The sequence below is a fragment of the Nipponia nippon genome, unplaced genomic scaffold (assembly GCF_047370975.1).
Source record: "Nipponia nippon isolate SJK-2023a ecotype South Korea unplaced genomic scaffold, ASM4737097v1 scaffold_4, whole genome shotgun sequence".
Lineage (NCBI taxonomy): Eukaryota > Metazoa > Chordata > Aves > Pelecaniformes > Threskiornithidae > Nipponia > Nipponia nippon.
Window position 1 is genome coordinate 28,807,236 of NW_028262358.1, and position 15,007 is coordinate 28,822,242.

At 36.0% G+C, this 15,007-nt stretch overlaps 1 protein-coding gene and 1 long non-coding RNA gene across 5 annotated transcripts in view; one reads left to right on the top strand and one right to left on the bottom strand.

Moving 5' to 3' along the window:
* Window positions 1-15,007, top strand: part of PLEKHH2 (pleckstrin homology, MyTH4 and FERM domain containing H2) — a 55,890-nt gene that overhangs the window by 39,694 nt on the left and 1,189 nt on the right. For all 4 annotated transcript variants that reach the window (XM_087774272.1, XM_087774269.1, XM_087774270.1 and 1 more), the window contains 10 exons: window positions 1,894-2,073; window positions 3,889-3,986; window positions 4,462-4,639; window positions 6,422-6,577; window positions 8,012-8,109; window positions 8,499-8,640; window positions 9,379-9,524; window positions 11,114-11,243; window positions 12,025-12,111; window positions 13,811-13,948. In XM_087774272.1, coding sequence (XP_087630398.1) covers window positions 1,894-2,073; window positions 3,889-3,986; window positions 4,462-4,639; window positions 6,422-6,577; window positions 8,012-8,109; window positions 8,499-8,640; window positions 9,379-9,524; window positions 11,114-11,243; window positions 12,025-12,111; window positions 13,811-13,948 — 1,353 coding nt within the window. The remainder of the gene's footprint in view (window positions 1-1,893; window positions 2,074-3,888; window positions 3,987-4,461; window positions 4,640-6,421; window positions 6,578-8,011; window positions 8,110-8,498; window positions 8,641-9,378; window positions 9,525-11,113; window positions 11,244-12,024; window positions 12,112-13,810; window positions 13,949-15,007) is intronic.
* Window positions 1-15,007, bottom strand: part of LOC148053237 (uncharacterized) — a 59,064-nt gene that overhangs the window by 38,945 nt on the left and 5,112 nt on the right. The window lies entirely within an intron of this gene.

The window sequence follows — 15,007 nt, forward strand, 5'->3', positions numbered from 1 at the left end:
AAGTACCTAACAGCATGCATGGATCTCTGTATTCAGAGAACTGTATCTGAAATACTATTTTTTCGATTTGATTTCAGGAAGAATAAATGGTAGGCAAAAGTTTTGTTGTAGATATATTTAAATCAGCTAGAAGACATTTTAAAAATGGGGAAAAAAGCAACGCAAAGTTTAAGCAAGTCATGGATTATTTCAAATTGAGACAGAAGGCAGAGACTCTACTGCTCTTTTTAATAAAAAGAAAATCTTTTCTTCACATGAAGTAGCTATTCTTAAAAGACTGATTAGGTATTCTAGTAATATAAATAGAGAAAACATTACAGAGTAAAATTATTGAAAGTATTTCACAACAGTTTTTTTAATTCACATTTAAAGATTTTCATACACCTTTAAAAATACACATACGTATATCTCCCAGTAGTAGTGAAAAGGCTGTATGATTAAGAGACACATAATGGTTCATAATTGCTCTGCTGCAGCTAGTTTCTTGAGAATTTTTGTATGCCAGTAAGATCTTATATCCTTCCCAGTGAAAGGCCAGATAGGTGTATGCTGCAATGCCATTAACCTTCTTTCTCCTCTCTCCTGCCCTCACCCAGGTAAAACGTCTCCTGAACATTAACTAATAGCCAGGCTATAAAGTCTATTTCAGAGACAAAATAAAATGTTGTTGTTCCTTTTTCTGTACATTGTGAAATAAATTACAAGTTGGAAGGCATGGAGCTTGGATAAATGAACTTTCTCTACAGAACTTATACAAGTCTAAAGACCAAATTCCCTGAAGCATCAACTCTCTGGAGAATTTTGATGTAATGGTTTGGATCTAGAAAGGAATTCAAGACAAGCACCATATATCCAGTCACAGCCACTTGTAGGCAAACTTTCCCACTTGTTTCTCTGAAATGTTTGAAGCACTTTAAAGAAGTACATCCATCTTACTTTCTGCAGTCCTGCAGCATGCAGATTTGAAAGGGAATGTACTTCTCTGATAAAAATAAATGTATGTCTATTTGGAAATCATTTTCTGAAATGCATTTCAGACCTAATTTAAAACACAGACACGTGCCTAAAATAAATAGAGATGACTTGTATGACCTTTATTGAAAATTTGTCTAAATATCAGTTTAAAAGTCAGGTAGGGAATTGATTTAGGAACAGATCAAGTCACGTTTCAGTTATTCCATTGCTGATAAAAATTAGTCCTGTGCATCCACATATTTTCAGATAGACTAGAAACAGACTGGGCTTCCATCCATTTCTGGTATTTTGCTTATATACCTTGAAAATTCATGAAGTATTATATAGAGTAAATGCAATGAGGGATATGTAAGCTTTCTTCTAATACAGCACAACAAATGCTTAACACCTGGCTTTCCTAAGACAGTACTGGGGATAGGAAAGGTTATACTTAGCCACAGTAAAAATACCAGTGCAAGCCAGGATGTAAAACAAATGGCTCTAAGTTATGGTTTTCTTAGCTGTGTGTATTCTGCCATGTTGTGCTCACTACTCGCACAAGCATTTTACACTGGCCGCCACTGGGAGCTGTACACCTTGTATTTTAAAGTCCTGTACAGGGATAAGCTATGTACGGCATGTCCTTAAACTCACCTACCCGCCACAACTGTTGCAACTCCTGCTAGAGCTCACTCCATTAGATATGGAGTGAAAATCGTGTTTTTAAGAGGTGTTTTTATCTTAAGTCTCTCTGTATAGCTTTTCATCCATTCTGGCCCCTTTTCCCTCCTTCTTGCAGGGCCAGCAGGGTTTCTTAGTCTACTGGTAAACTGACTAATTGTGACAGCAATTATAGCACACTTTTGTTACACAGAACATCTGAAAGATTTGTTGGAGCTTTTTGTATGCAAACTCACTTGTTTATTATTTTATATCTAGACCTGCCAGTTGTTTATAAATGCTGCAGTTGACTCTCCTGCCATTGATTACCATGTATCTTTGGCCCAAAGTGCTTTGCAGATCTGCCTCACACATCCTGAACTTCAAAATGAGATCTGTTGTCAGCTTATTAAACAGACTAGACGTCGACATCCACAAAACCAGGCAGGACCGATACAGGTAACTGGTATCTATTTCAACAGCACAGACTGTTTAGAGTGGTAAAGGGGCTCCACACTTCTGTAGCATTTCCTTACTTAAAATCAGATAAAAACCTGAAATAATATCTTATTGGTAATGTGTCTTCCTGAAACAGAGCTGATGCTATCCTCCATCAAAGTACTTTTTTTTGATGACAGGGTATATCTGTGCCTCTGCTGTTTTTAAAGGCTGGACACACAATGGGCTACCTTCAAGTAAAGTGTTAAGTAAGACATCATGTATAGAACCTAATTCTCTTTTACTGCATCTTTCCTAAGAGAGGGGCTGCATCAGGAAGCTTGGTGGGCTAAACCACATGGCAGATGTCTGTATAGCCTGAGTGTGAAGAAAAGCTGCAGTGCCATGTTGTGGAATCTCAGATGCGCTCAGGGTTTCGGATAGATGTCACCTCTTGTATGTCGTGCTGTTCTGTACGCACCCTGCATGCTAGATTATAAATACATACTTAAAATTCTTCACCTTTGTCCATTGCCAGCTATTCACTGGTATCCAAATACGTAACAATTAAATAAACTGAAATTGAAAGGAAAGCCAATACTTATAGTTTGTGTAGAATTAACGGAACCGGAACAGTAGTGCATATGATGGAGGAATACCTACAGAACTATAAGATGGATCAGAAAATGAGAAAGGAAATTACCACATTAAGGCTTTTATAATAGACACGTTTTTCTCTTGCCATAGAAAGCACAAAATGACCAGCAGACATAACTATTATCTAGAAACAGCCTGTATCTGGGATATGGCCAGTATGGTATGTGTGCATCACTAAGACATCCACAAAGCTTTTATAACAGACATAGCACGTTCATGTCAATTAGCACACACTGAAGTTACATAGGGCTGATGGAATTTAAACTAACCGTAATCCGTCTCTGATACTTTCGTACCACTGGCAAGGCCTTCCCTCTGATACAGATGAATAAACTGTTGCTATCATAATCCACTGGCATGATTTTTAAGGGTTAACACATTCAGTAAAATGTTTGTAGCCTCACAACATTTTTTTAAGTCCTAAATTCATGCTCTAGTCTCCACACGTGCTTCTACTGCAGCATCTTCCTGAAACAGAGCCGACGCTATCCTCCATCAAAGTACAGGTATTTGATCAAAGGGAATATCTGTGCCTGTGCTGTCAAATTTCTATTTAATACCAAGCAGGTCAGATAAATCAAGATAGAAAAACCCCATTTTCTAAATTTCAGTATGACGCATTGATATAATTGTGAGAAAAGCAGTTGCAACATTAGTAAGTGTATATCCAGAGTACATGAGAGCAGTCTGTATTAAATGAAGTCTCTGGATACATATCTAGCAATGAAAATACACCAAAATATTGAATAATTGTTTTTTCAATAGTTACTATTTACTTGGTAGGAGGAAAATGTCTTACGGGTTGCTTCATAATATAACAGGAGAGGTTAAATGAAATTGCACAGGCCTCTCCTCATTTCTTAGTGCTTGGCCTTGCAGCCTTAGTATTTTTTTTCCTGTGTATTAACTGTTTTTTATACAAACTGATCTGCTTTCCCGCTTCCAGCCCCAAAAGAAACTTGCTGTACACAAGTAAATAGAAAGAGACCGTTTTGGCCTTCCGATGAGATGACATGCTTATTTATTCAGCTTTTTCTCTGTATTTTGGTTTTTTTACTCCTATTTACAGCTGTCTGTTACTCAACGTGGCACAGTAAGCTGCACTGCTGGCCAGCAGCCACAGCAGGAAGTTTTACTTTGTAAGATGTTTAAAACGGTGAATGTCTTCCTTTTGTCCAGGGCTTGCAGCTCTTGGCTCTCTGCGTTGGACTCTTTCTGCCCCAGCACCCATTCCTTTGGCTTCTTAAACTTCATTTAAAGAAGAATGCAGATTCCAGGTGTGCCTGAATATTATTACCTAGCTAGTCGACTAGTCTTTCTGAAGTACCTTATTTTCAATATTTTATTTAATATTTAGCTCTTTAGACATATATTTTAAAATAAACTTGAATAGAATTGTGCTCCAGTGCTACTAAAATGTAGTACATGTTACTTCTGTGCATCACTTGGGAAAGTTATCCTTTGTTTTGAGCAATACTCTGCAGTGGAACTCTGGCTGCATGTTGCAAAACCGTGAAAACCAAAATATGGCAGTTACACAAAACACTCTGAGCCATGTTCATCTTTGGCACAATTCTGTTGGTCTCGGTAGACTAATTCTCTTTATAATTCCACATGGAAGAATGTGTTGGAGATCTCGCAGAATGAAATCTGAGCGCTCCTCCCATTTGGCACCCCCAGAGAGATTTACTCACAGTTTACTATCCTTTCAATCAGTCCCCAAGAATTGCCTTATTTCTCTTTTTGTCACAGGACTGAATTTGGGAAATATGCAATATATTGTCAGCGATGTGTAGAGCGTACCCAGCAGAACGGAGACCGAGAAGCCAGACCTTCCAGAATGGAAATCCTTTCCACTCTTCTAAGAAATCCTTACCACCATTCCCTGCCCTTCAGTATTCCAGTTCATTTCATGAACGGCATATATCAGGTAATGTCAGGTAGACCACGAAATCTAACCTCCCAACCCCTTGCTATTAGCATATACATGAAGTAGTATATCAGAAACAGAATTGTAATTGTTAAGGTAAACATGGTTCAAGTTTCATCCTGTGCCACTGCTAGCAATGGCAGGCACAAGGTAATTGAATCAGATTTGATCAACAAAGAGTAAAGGTTTGGGGAAAAATCTTTAAAAGAAAGGAAAAAAAATTAAAACCTCTTAAGAGTGAGAAGTACTAAAGTTCTGTTTCTTGTTTAACCTGACCACCAGATGAATGAATTAGACTGAAGAACAGGGAAAGGTATTAAATTCCACTTCCTTTCATCAGACATCTTGAAAGTTAAATATCTCACTGAGGGCCTGGAACCACAGCTGTAACTCCCATTATCAGTCATGAAGGATAACCATATTTGTTACAGAACAAACACAGCTTCATTCTTAACTCTTTTGGGACCTCATCAGTCAAAGCCTGTAGGGAACTTTCCATGGGCTTCCATGCATACTGCTTCATATCCTGGTTTGTGTTTCTAACCATGAGAGCTGGCTGAAAAGAGTTTTTTAACAATTCACAGTATTCCTAGACAGAAAGCAAGTTTTTATATGAAATCAAAACTATATCAAATAAACGTTTCATTTCAGGTCACAGAACAACTCTGGGTTTTTTTCCCCTCTAAGTTTTTTAATTGCTTACTGCTTTCCCAGTAAAACAGAAAAAACCAGCATGTATTTAACATGTATTTAAATCATCCTAAAACATTTCAAAATTGAAGTTTGAAGAAGAAAAGGAGTAACTGCTCAGTAGTTATTTGTTGCTTAAAAATGTATACTTAAGGATTAGGAAAATTGTAATTAAATAAATAAATTACTTCAGTGGGATCAAATAACCAGTTATAGTGGTATTGAAAACTCTTGTATTCCTCTCTAAAGCTAGATTCAACAGATTTTTTTTTTAATTCCAACCACTGAGGAGCCCAAAATAGAAGTCCAAGATCCTTTTTCAAGATATTTCTTTACAAAAAAGAGGTAAGGGGCCTTCAACATATCAAAGACAGGAAAACACCCTCAAAATAGATAGACATGAACATCAGCAGCTACTATCTGTATAAAAGCCATTTGCGATCTCTTGCTAAAATGCTTTAATACTAATAACAACAAACAAAAATTCAGATTTGGGAAAATAAAACTTAGAAGGCTCTCTATATTACTGGCCTACATAGTACTGACAGAGCAACACTTGTAAAATATTTTGGATTTGCCAAGGTAGATCTGCCAGTAAATACCCCTCTGAATTGATGAATTTTCTTCATTTCTCAAGTGGTATTTGTCACAAAAAGCTCAGCTACTAGACTGCTTTCTGTTATATAAATTCTGTAACAGAAATTCAAGTGTAGCAAGTGCAAAGAAACTAGTATAAACAAAGAAAAGAAAACCAAAAATACTACATTTGGAAGCTTTTTGATAGTGACTTCAGTTTCATAAACAAAATGCAGTAAGGTATAATCTGCTGGAAAATTTGTCAATTTTTGGGTGGAGAAAAACTCCACTAAATTGACTGCCCATGTGGAGATCTTGAATCTTTTCCAAACCCTTTATGGATTTTTTTCATTTCCAATAACAATAAGTTATTCACAGAGGATGGAATGGGTCTTATATTGCCACTGTTATTCTAGAGGTATTATCCCTCAATATCTTAGATTTGGGGGGGGGGGGTAAGATGGTGGGTTTTTCTAAGAAGTTTGATAGCAAAATACATTTTGGCTGCTTTTTTAGGTTGTTGGGTTTGATGCTTCTACCACAGTGGAGGAATTTCTGAACACCCTGAACCAGGATACAGGAATGAGGAAACCAGCTCAGTCAGGATTTGCACTGTTTTCTGATGATCCCTCTGGCAAGGATATAGAGCACTGTCTTCAAGGAAACATCAAGGTAAACAAAAGCCTTTAATGAGCTCTGCATATAAAAGAACAAAATATCTTCGTTTTACAGAGCTCTCTTCAGACAATGATGTAAAGGAAAATACTTTTCAGGCTGAAAACTGTCTTTAGGTTTTTTTCCTCATAACGTAAAAAGGAAAGATTAAAAAAACTCATTGCTTTTTCAATTGCTGAAATTCATTCAGTGAACTATATTTAAAAGCTTTGTCTAGGAGACTGATAATATTCATAGAAGTAGCAGCTGGGTTAAAAAGAAGTAAGCTGGTACTAATCACAGTCCTTTAAAACTAAAAAGCAATTGGAGTCCAAGATGCATTCAGAGATTTCAGTTAACATTTCTTGTATAGCTCCAAAAGATGACCATTTGAGGTCCAAAGTCATTCATACTGGGGTGGAGATCCTGAGGAACTAAAAAAAAGAAAGAGTTCCTAATCTAAATACAGAATAATTAGGGTTCAGTTCAGGAAATTTCCAATATTTGGCTTATCACTGTTCTGAAATCTGAATTTTAGTTCCCTCTATTGCTAGAATTAAATTCTTTGCAGTAAAGATTGGCAAAATGCAACATAATCTATACATTAATAAAATATTAGATATTTTTCAAGCTTTTTAGCAACTAATGAATAATGAATTTTTTGTGCTTTTGTCAAGTGGTTCTTTTGCACCCTTTGGCCAATGTTCACAGCTGCGCTTTGAGTTACAAGGTGTGGTACAACCAGGCCTTAGTGACAAACAAAAGCAGGGTCATCATGATCAGCTCTCTTCCCCTACTGGAATAATTACCATATAGAAAACAAAATGTATAAAAAATGTACTTATTTTCTTGGTAAATGCAACTTCAGAAGCTGGTCACATTACTGCTTCCGGGAAGGCGCTGTTATGAAGGAACGGTGACATGAAGCCCAGCAGGGCTCCCAGGACCTCCGTTCTACCTCCTCCCCATCTGCCCACCTACCCGCCTACGCCACTTGTTGTGAACCACTCTTGCTGTGCTTTATAACAAACTTCATACAAACTTTATAGCAGTTACTAGAAAGGACCTGAAAAATGCCAGCATGCAGCAGAAAGAGAAGGCAGAGATCAAAGGCATTTGATTAATTATGTAACAACTCATTCTGTATAATTACACATTCATTGGCTGCTGCTAAATCAAGTACCTGGCCTTTCCATATAAGCACGTTATGGCTTGTTTCCAAAGGTAGTGTGTGTGTTGCAGGATAAACAAACAACAAAAACGTTAATTATTAAATGCTCCAACTAAGAAATGCAAGTAAAGTTGTCTTTCAGTAAATTTAAAAATTCAAGCTATGTATGTTTCTGATATGTAATAGGTAAAGGATATTAAAATAAGTAGACAATTTCCATTCAAAGGTTTTTTCAAAGAGGAATACGGGGCAAAGGCTGTTTTGTGTTGCTTTCCTTCTAGATCTGTGACATTATTTCAAAATGGGAGCAAGCCTCCAAAGAACAACACCCTGGGAAATGTGAAGGCACAAGGACTGTCCGCCTTACTTACAAAAATAGGTTTGTATAGCAAGTATAACATCTCTGCCTTGTCCCAAGATTTGTTTTTAATTTATGCAGAGTTTCTTCATCTGAAAAATACTGGCTGACTCAAAGCTTGCAACAAAAATAGTAAATACGTGTAACTGGAGAATTTATAAAAAAACCCTATAGTTAATTTTTTCTAGTTCTTAAGAGGTGAGCAGGGCTGCCAAAAAAAAAAAAAAGCAACACTGAACTCAGAAGACTGAAATTAAATATTTGCTCACTGGTTCAAGTACAAGTGTTGCTCTGCTGATGTGTTTTGAAGCTGACGTAAACATGTCACATTCAGAGCAGATACTGCTAATCCTCAGGGCTAATGCATTTCCCTATCTTCTTTATTTAATAACTTTCTGTCTTTTCTGTAGGCTTTATTTTTCAGTTCAAGCCCATGGGGAGACAGAGAGAGAGAAGCTGCTGCTAGTATATCAGACAAATGATCAAATAGTCAATGGACTCTTCCCCGTGAACAAAGAACTAGCGATGGAATTGACAGCTCTTTTAGCTCAGGTAATCCTTGTGCACTAATGATTCACACAGCAGTTTTACAGATGAAAAACTTGAATAAACAAACTGGTCCAGAACGGCTTGACAGTCAAGTGACCTCCACCTTTTACACACGATAGCGCAGGAAATAGACTGGGCTGGACTCGTTGTGTAAGGCTAACTCAGTACTTCAGTGGAAGTGCTTTACAGTGCATGCTGCTGTTGGCCCCAGTATGGATAAAATGTGCTTTACCTCCTACACAGTCAGGCCCACTTTGATTAAATATCATGTAATCATGTACTGTTTCTTCATTCACTATTCCTTACGTGATTTCTGCAAGTTAATACACCAAAGTAAGAGCTGTTTAATGAAAGCCTAAGAATCCTTTACTAGACACGGTCTTGATAAGATCTGTTTTATTTTTAAAAAACTAAAGGCTCAAGGGAAGGTTATTGAGAAAGTTATTTGATGGTGTTACTCAATAAATCTAAATTGGAGATCTACCAATCTCAGAGCAGAACTAGTAAGTATTATATTTGTACAATTTATACACAAAGTTTATCTTTTTTCCATGGTAAATATAAAATAAGAAAAATAAAATTACTTGCATGACTTTTATATCAGTGAAAAATATACACTAATTGACAAACTGTTTTTCATTTCATACTTTGTAAGACAGAGGGAAAGATAGCTCATAATACCCAGCTAGAAAATTACTCTGGAGTAACAAAAAATTTTCTTCTTTGTGGTCTTTCCCTTAGGTAGAGATTGGAGATTTTGAACGGCCTTTCTCAACTCCAGCAGGGCAAGTCACTTCCCAGTCCAAGTCCAATCAAACATTAAAACAAGTTTTGGAGAGATTCTACCCTAAGAGATACAGGCATGGTTGTTCAGAGGAACAATTAAGGTGAGATGTATTTTGCGATTCATACTCTCTCAAAATCTAGGAGTGAAATGAGGAGGTTTAAATGTCATTAAGTACAACTGACTGTTACGTCAGATTTGCCTAAACCTGTGTTTGAAACTCAGATTCTTGCTAAATTATCCATTCCCTCTGTATATTTCTAATCTAAACAGAGGACCATCATTAAGCATGCATTCCAGCAAAAGCTGTACAAGTTACTACATAGTGTTACAAAACCCAGGGATTTTGAAATTCTTATTTTTCTTATTCAGCAAATCTAAATTAAGTCTGTGCACAGACTAAAGAACTACTGAAAGTAAAGAACATGAGGATCTGACCTGAGTGTTTGCTATTCAAATGTGCAATTACTGGCAGCCAGTCAAATTGGCAATACATTAACCTAGTGGACTTGCTAGTAAGGTATCACTTAATTTAAAATGAATAATCTGCAAGTCATTTCAATCAACACCCATTAACATAAAGAAGAGCAGAAGAGTGTAATAAATGATCCAAAGTCAATCCAATAGCAATTTTGAAGACCAATAAACAACATAGAAATGTTTTCCTCGTTCTTCATGACAGGGCTGAGAAAGTTTAAAGCTATTATCATATGCACAAAGTAACATTATTACATAATCAGAAGATAACAGGGACATTCAAAAGTATAGGCACAACAAATAGAAAGTTATGCAATTAATTTCAAAGAACAAAGTATAAGAGGTCCTAGATTAGACTAACTCATGGAGGATTAAGTCAAACACCTGTTGAACTGTTCCAAGTACTCCCTAAACTACCAATTGCCAGGGCTGGAAGTCTGTGTCAGGGAAAGCATCACTCTATACCTGCCCTGTTTCTTGTATTCTTTTGCTAAGGATGCAGTCTGACTTCATAAACTTTCGGTAAGAGTAAGCTGCAAGTGAGAGATCTCCTTTTACTATACATTCCCCCTCCCTTTTCTTGGGCTGCATCTAATAATCTTGAGGCTGCCAGGTGAGTCATTCCTGCAAGTCAATGTGCTAGAAAGGTATTCTGGGGGTTTTTTTGGAGGATTAGTTTTCCATAGGATCATTTTATTGAACCAACTCACCATGGGGCCACAAAGGAAAAGAGCCAGTGTGAACACATCATACATCAGAAGCACCCTTTTTGGTAGCAGTGCCCAGATACACTAAAAAAAGAGTAGTGTTAAACTGTATCTTCCACAGCTGTTACTAGCCCCAGGTAAAGATACATGCTAAGCTGGATGGATTTTTGGAATGACAACTGGCATAGCTGTTGAGAACTGATAAAGGTAGATTGATGATCTGTAGAGACATATTAAAAGCTGTACTAGACTTTTTCCCTTTATGCTGCAACTGCTACATCAATATTTAATCATAATGTTGCAGAAATTAGAAGATACTTTGTAATTTTCATGTGCATAAAAATATTAAATGACATTTCAGATTTATTTAATACTGTATAAGTGATAGCTGTTGTATTAACTTAAATTATCATTTTAACAAATGGATTTTTTTTTTGCTCATTAAACTCACTATGGGTAAGCATTTGAATTCCTTTCAATAACAAAATTACATATTTCATTTCAACAGACAGCTTTGTCAGCGATTGTCTACAAGATGGATGGCTCTCCGGGGGCACAGTGCTGCAGACTGTGTGCGCATTTATCTCACTGTAGCCAGAAAATGGTCTTTCTTTGGTGCTAAATTGTTTGCAGCGAAAGTAAGAAACTTTACTGAGTTTGAGTGGTGGTTCTTTTTAAATATAAATATAATTTGCAAATAGTAATACCTTTTTGTTGAAAATGAGTGTGTTATACATGTGCTGATTGAATCTCTTGTCAAATTACTAAATTGTTTAAGCCATATACTGATGAAATGTAACAGCCATAGTACTAAGTATACCATAACAGTAACTTTCCAATACACTTATTGCTTGTTTTACATTATTAATCTAGGTGGTATCTTCTAATTTTCTTATATCTTAGTTTGAGATGACAGCCTTTTTGTTTCAGACTTTTTTTTACCTGGTAACTAATAGAATATTGAAAAAGCATCATTAACCGGCTACGGAGACTGAACCTCGCAGGAACACTAAATGTTGTTAAGGGTATTTAGAGCACTCCCTTCTATGCTGGCCTCTCTCAATTTCCCTTAAAACACTAGTATCAGCACTTTGTTCTTTGTGTATGTAGACATATGTGCTAGTGAACAAACTTTAAAACACCTGACTTTTTTCTTTTTATTTTATTAATAAGACTATACATTTTATTGGACTAAGCACCAGGGGAGGCTTCAAGAGTGTTAGGTTGAGTTCATAGTTCTGCCACTGGCCGCCTACATGGCTTTGGGCAGCTACTTCAATTCCTTTACATCAGTTCCCTCCCAGCGTAAATCTCAGTAAGATCTGTGGATGGAGAGAGCTCTATAGTAGCTGAGAGTTAAAAATTATTTACATATTGCCTCATTTTGAAGTAGTAATTAAAGAACATTTCTCTTTGTAGCCTCTAGCAACATCGTCCGTTGAGAAGTCCTTCATATGGTTTGCTGTACATGAAGACGGCATAAGCATCCTAGATTACAGCTCTATGGTAAGTGAAATTTCTTTTTTAATTTTGGTCAAAGCAGATTTTAATACTGAGCATATGGAGAGACTCGCCACCATACTACATAAAAGATGGCATTAGCCTTCCATGCTAAGTTATCTAGTCTCTCTTAAAGCAAAAATTCATTCCTTTCAAAATGCTTCAATGTTATCATCATTATAGTAGCACTAATAATAGAAATAAGTAATGAATTCTTTGCACAGAATTTATTTTTGTTTATCAGATACAGTTTTTATATCTTTTAATGAAATGTTAATGTTTTAATCATTCAGATGTCAGGAGATCCACAGTTACAGTTCTTACAAGAACATTAATTTTCTTTTCCTGGAGACTTCATTTCCATTATTATTCATAATACATACACTCTGCAAAGAGCAGTTACTTTAAAAGATTGTTATTTTCATTGTATTATTTTTGTTTAATAGTAGGTAATATAACCCAGTGTTATTTAATTATGTCATTTTAGGCTCTGATTTTTCTTTGATTTGCAATAAAAGTTTTCACAGGAGGCGAGTCATGTAATCAGTGTAAAAAAGCAGTGCCTGAGAAGATCCCTGCTTTATTTATATCCTGCAAAGAAAGAGAAGGCATGGTGCTATTAGCAAGTGCTAATATTGAATATCAGAAAATTAAAATCTCAACTTTATAATTGTACTGATATGGACCTTTTCATTTTGTTTCTATGCAGTTCAAGAAATAATAAAACAAAGAACATGAGAGCAAACAGCAGCTCTGTTCAGAGAACAAGCAAAAGGAACTTGCATCAGACTGCAGAAAGCTCTATGAACACTATCGACTCATAGAGCTAGCTATGGCATTTCTGCAGAGCACTGCCAGTTTACAATATCGGCAGGCCTTACTTGCCATTCAAGAAATGCGCAGTTTCCAGGGAATATTCTGATTTTCTGTAGGAAGGATCAAGGGTATCAGAAATGATGTTGCAAGGGGTAGTTAGAGAAAACATTATTTCAAAATAAGGGCAAAAAGAGGTTTAGTAACTGAAGGACGTTAAGTCAGTTGTTGTACAGATATTATCTCCCGATGAATTTTAAATGTGGACATCTGCAGCACATTAATATGACTTGTAATGATAAATTAAATGCTAGTGACTCAAAGGCCACTAGTGTGGTGTTGAACATTGAACAGTAAGAGCCGAGACAGGGAAAGCAGAGGAGACTTGAAAGCATTTATGTTTCATCAGAGATGTGAAAAAAAAGAGAACAGAATTTAATTTCATTTGTGTGCATGTAAACTACATCACTGCACAAAAAGAAGTCCTGGGGTTAAATACTCTGCCATTTAATTTATTTAGACATTGCTTCGATTTCAAATGGAATTCCTAAGATTAACTACTCTCAAAGTCAGTCAAGACTTGTGTAAATTGAATTACACACTTGAGTTGAAACCTGCTTATAATATCTTTGATCTAATTAATTTGGAATAGAAACAGAGGTCAAACCTACAAGAGTTATCATCTGCAATGGAAATTCCTCATAGCAAAGCTCTGAATGAAGCTATCCCAAAATCTACAATTAATTTCAAGATTCATAAGAGGCTAACAACAACATTTTGAAAAATAAATGTGTAATTATATTTTTAAAAGAAGTATTTGTCTTTATCTGCTTTTCCTTCATTGTCCTGCTTATAGCTTTGTGTTTTGGTTTTTTTTGTTTTCTTTTTTAAGCGATTAACAGTTACACATACATATAAGAGTCTGATGACTTTCGGAGGCTATCAAGATGATTTTATGTTGGTTGTTAACAATGCTCAAACAAAGGACAAATCAACTGAAAAACACCTTTTTGCCATGACAAAACCAAAGGTTAGTATATGACCTGAAACAGTTTTCCACCATCTGCTACTTTTCTACTTTTTCTAGTGGGTAATCCTTAACAGATGTGAAAGATGAAACACCTTCTTTATTCCTAGCATTCTCAGATTATTGACTTTTGCCAGATGGTTTTAGAGAGTGAAACAATTAGTAATATAAGAGCTAACGGTGACAATACTGATGTGTTCCTTTTCTTTTCATGTCCCTGTCTATAACATTCCAAATTTTTCATAGAAGGACAAAGGCGGCTATTAAGGACAGGACGTATATGCAGTACCTAAAAACTAGTCTGTTTGCTTGATCAGCACCAGAGATAATTTTTAAGAAGGTACATTTGTGTTCTACAGTGGAACTGCAGAACACAAGATCTGAAAGATCAGTCACTTCTTAAAAATCCTAGGATTTTTTATACCTTTGGTAAGGAAACTGTTCATTCTTTTTAAATCTAGATTCTCTCCTTCACTGGTAAGATTGACTATATTTTTTTAAAAAAAACAAAGATTCTGAAGTCTTTTGCTGTTAGAACAATTTATCAAACAGAACACAAAATTGCACATCTAAATTTGGGTTAAAACATGACTCTTCATACAAATAAGCATAGTAAAATATATCTGTTCAAGTTGCCCTCAGATCGTGCCCTTATAGGCAAGGTTGTGGATTGCAAAGAGAAAATATGGTAAAAAGCCCCCAGAAGTCTTTATTCCTTTTATCTACTCTGCGTCTTTAGTTCTCTGAGCACTAGATATTTTCTAGCAAAATCGAGGGAACACATAATGAAAGTTTTTTCTAAAAGCGTCATTTTTCGGACTTCAAAATCTCTCTCAAAGTGAAAGAAACCATCTGTTTGAATCACTGAAGACTGTGGAAGACAAAGTATCCAGCATACTGATGAGAATAACATTACATTATTGGCAAGGAGCGATAGAAGAAAGCTCTATTAGGCATCTCCTCTCTCCCCATCATTAATTTGTTTGATAAAGTACAAGTACTTTTCCAGTTGATGGTGATTGTCACTTTCTAGAAAGTTAGCTATTTTTTCAGCAGTCAAAA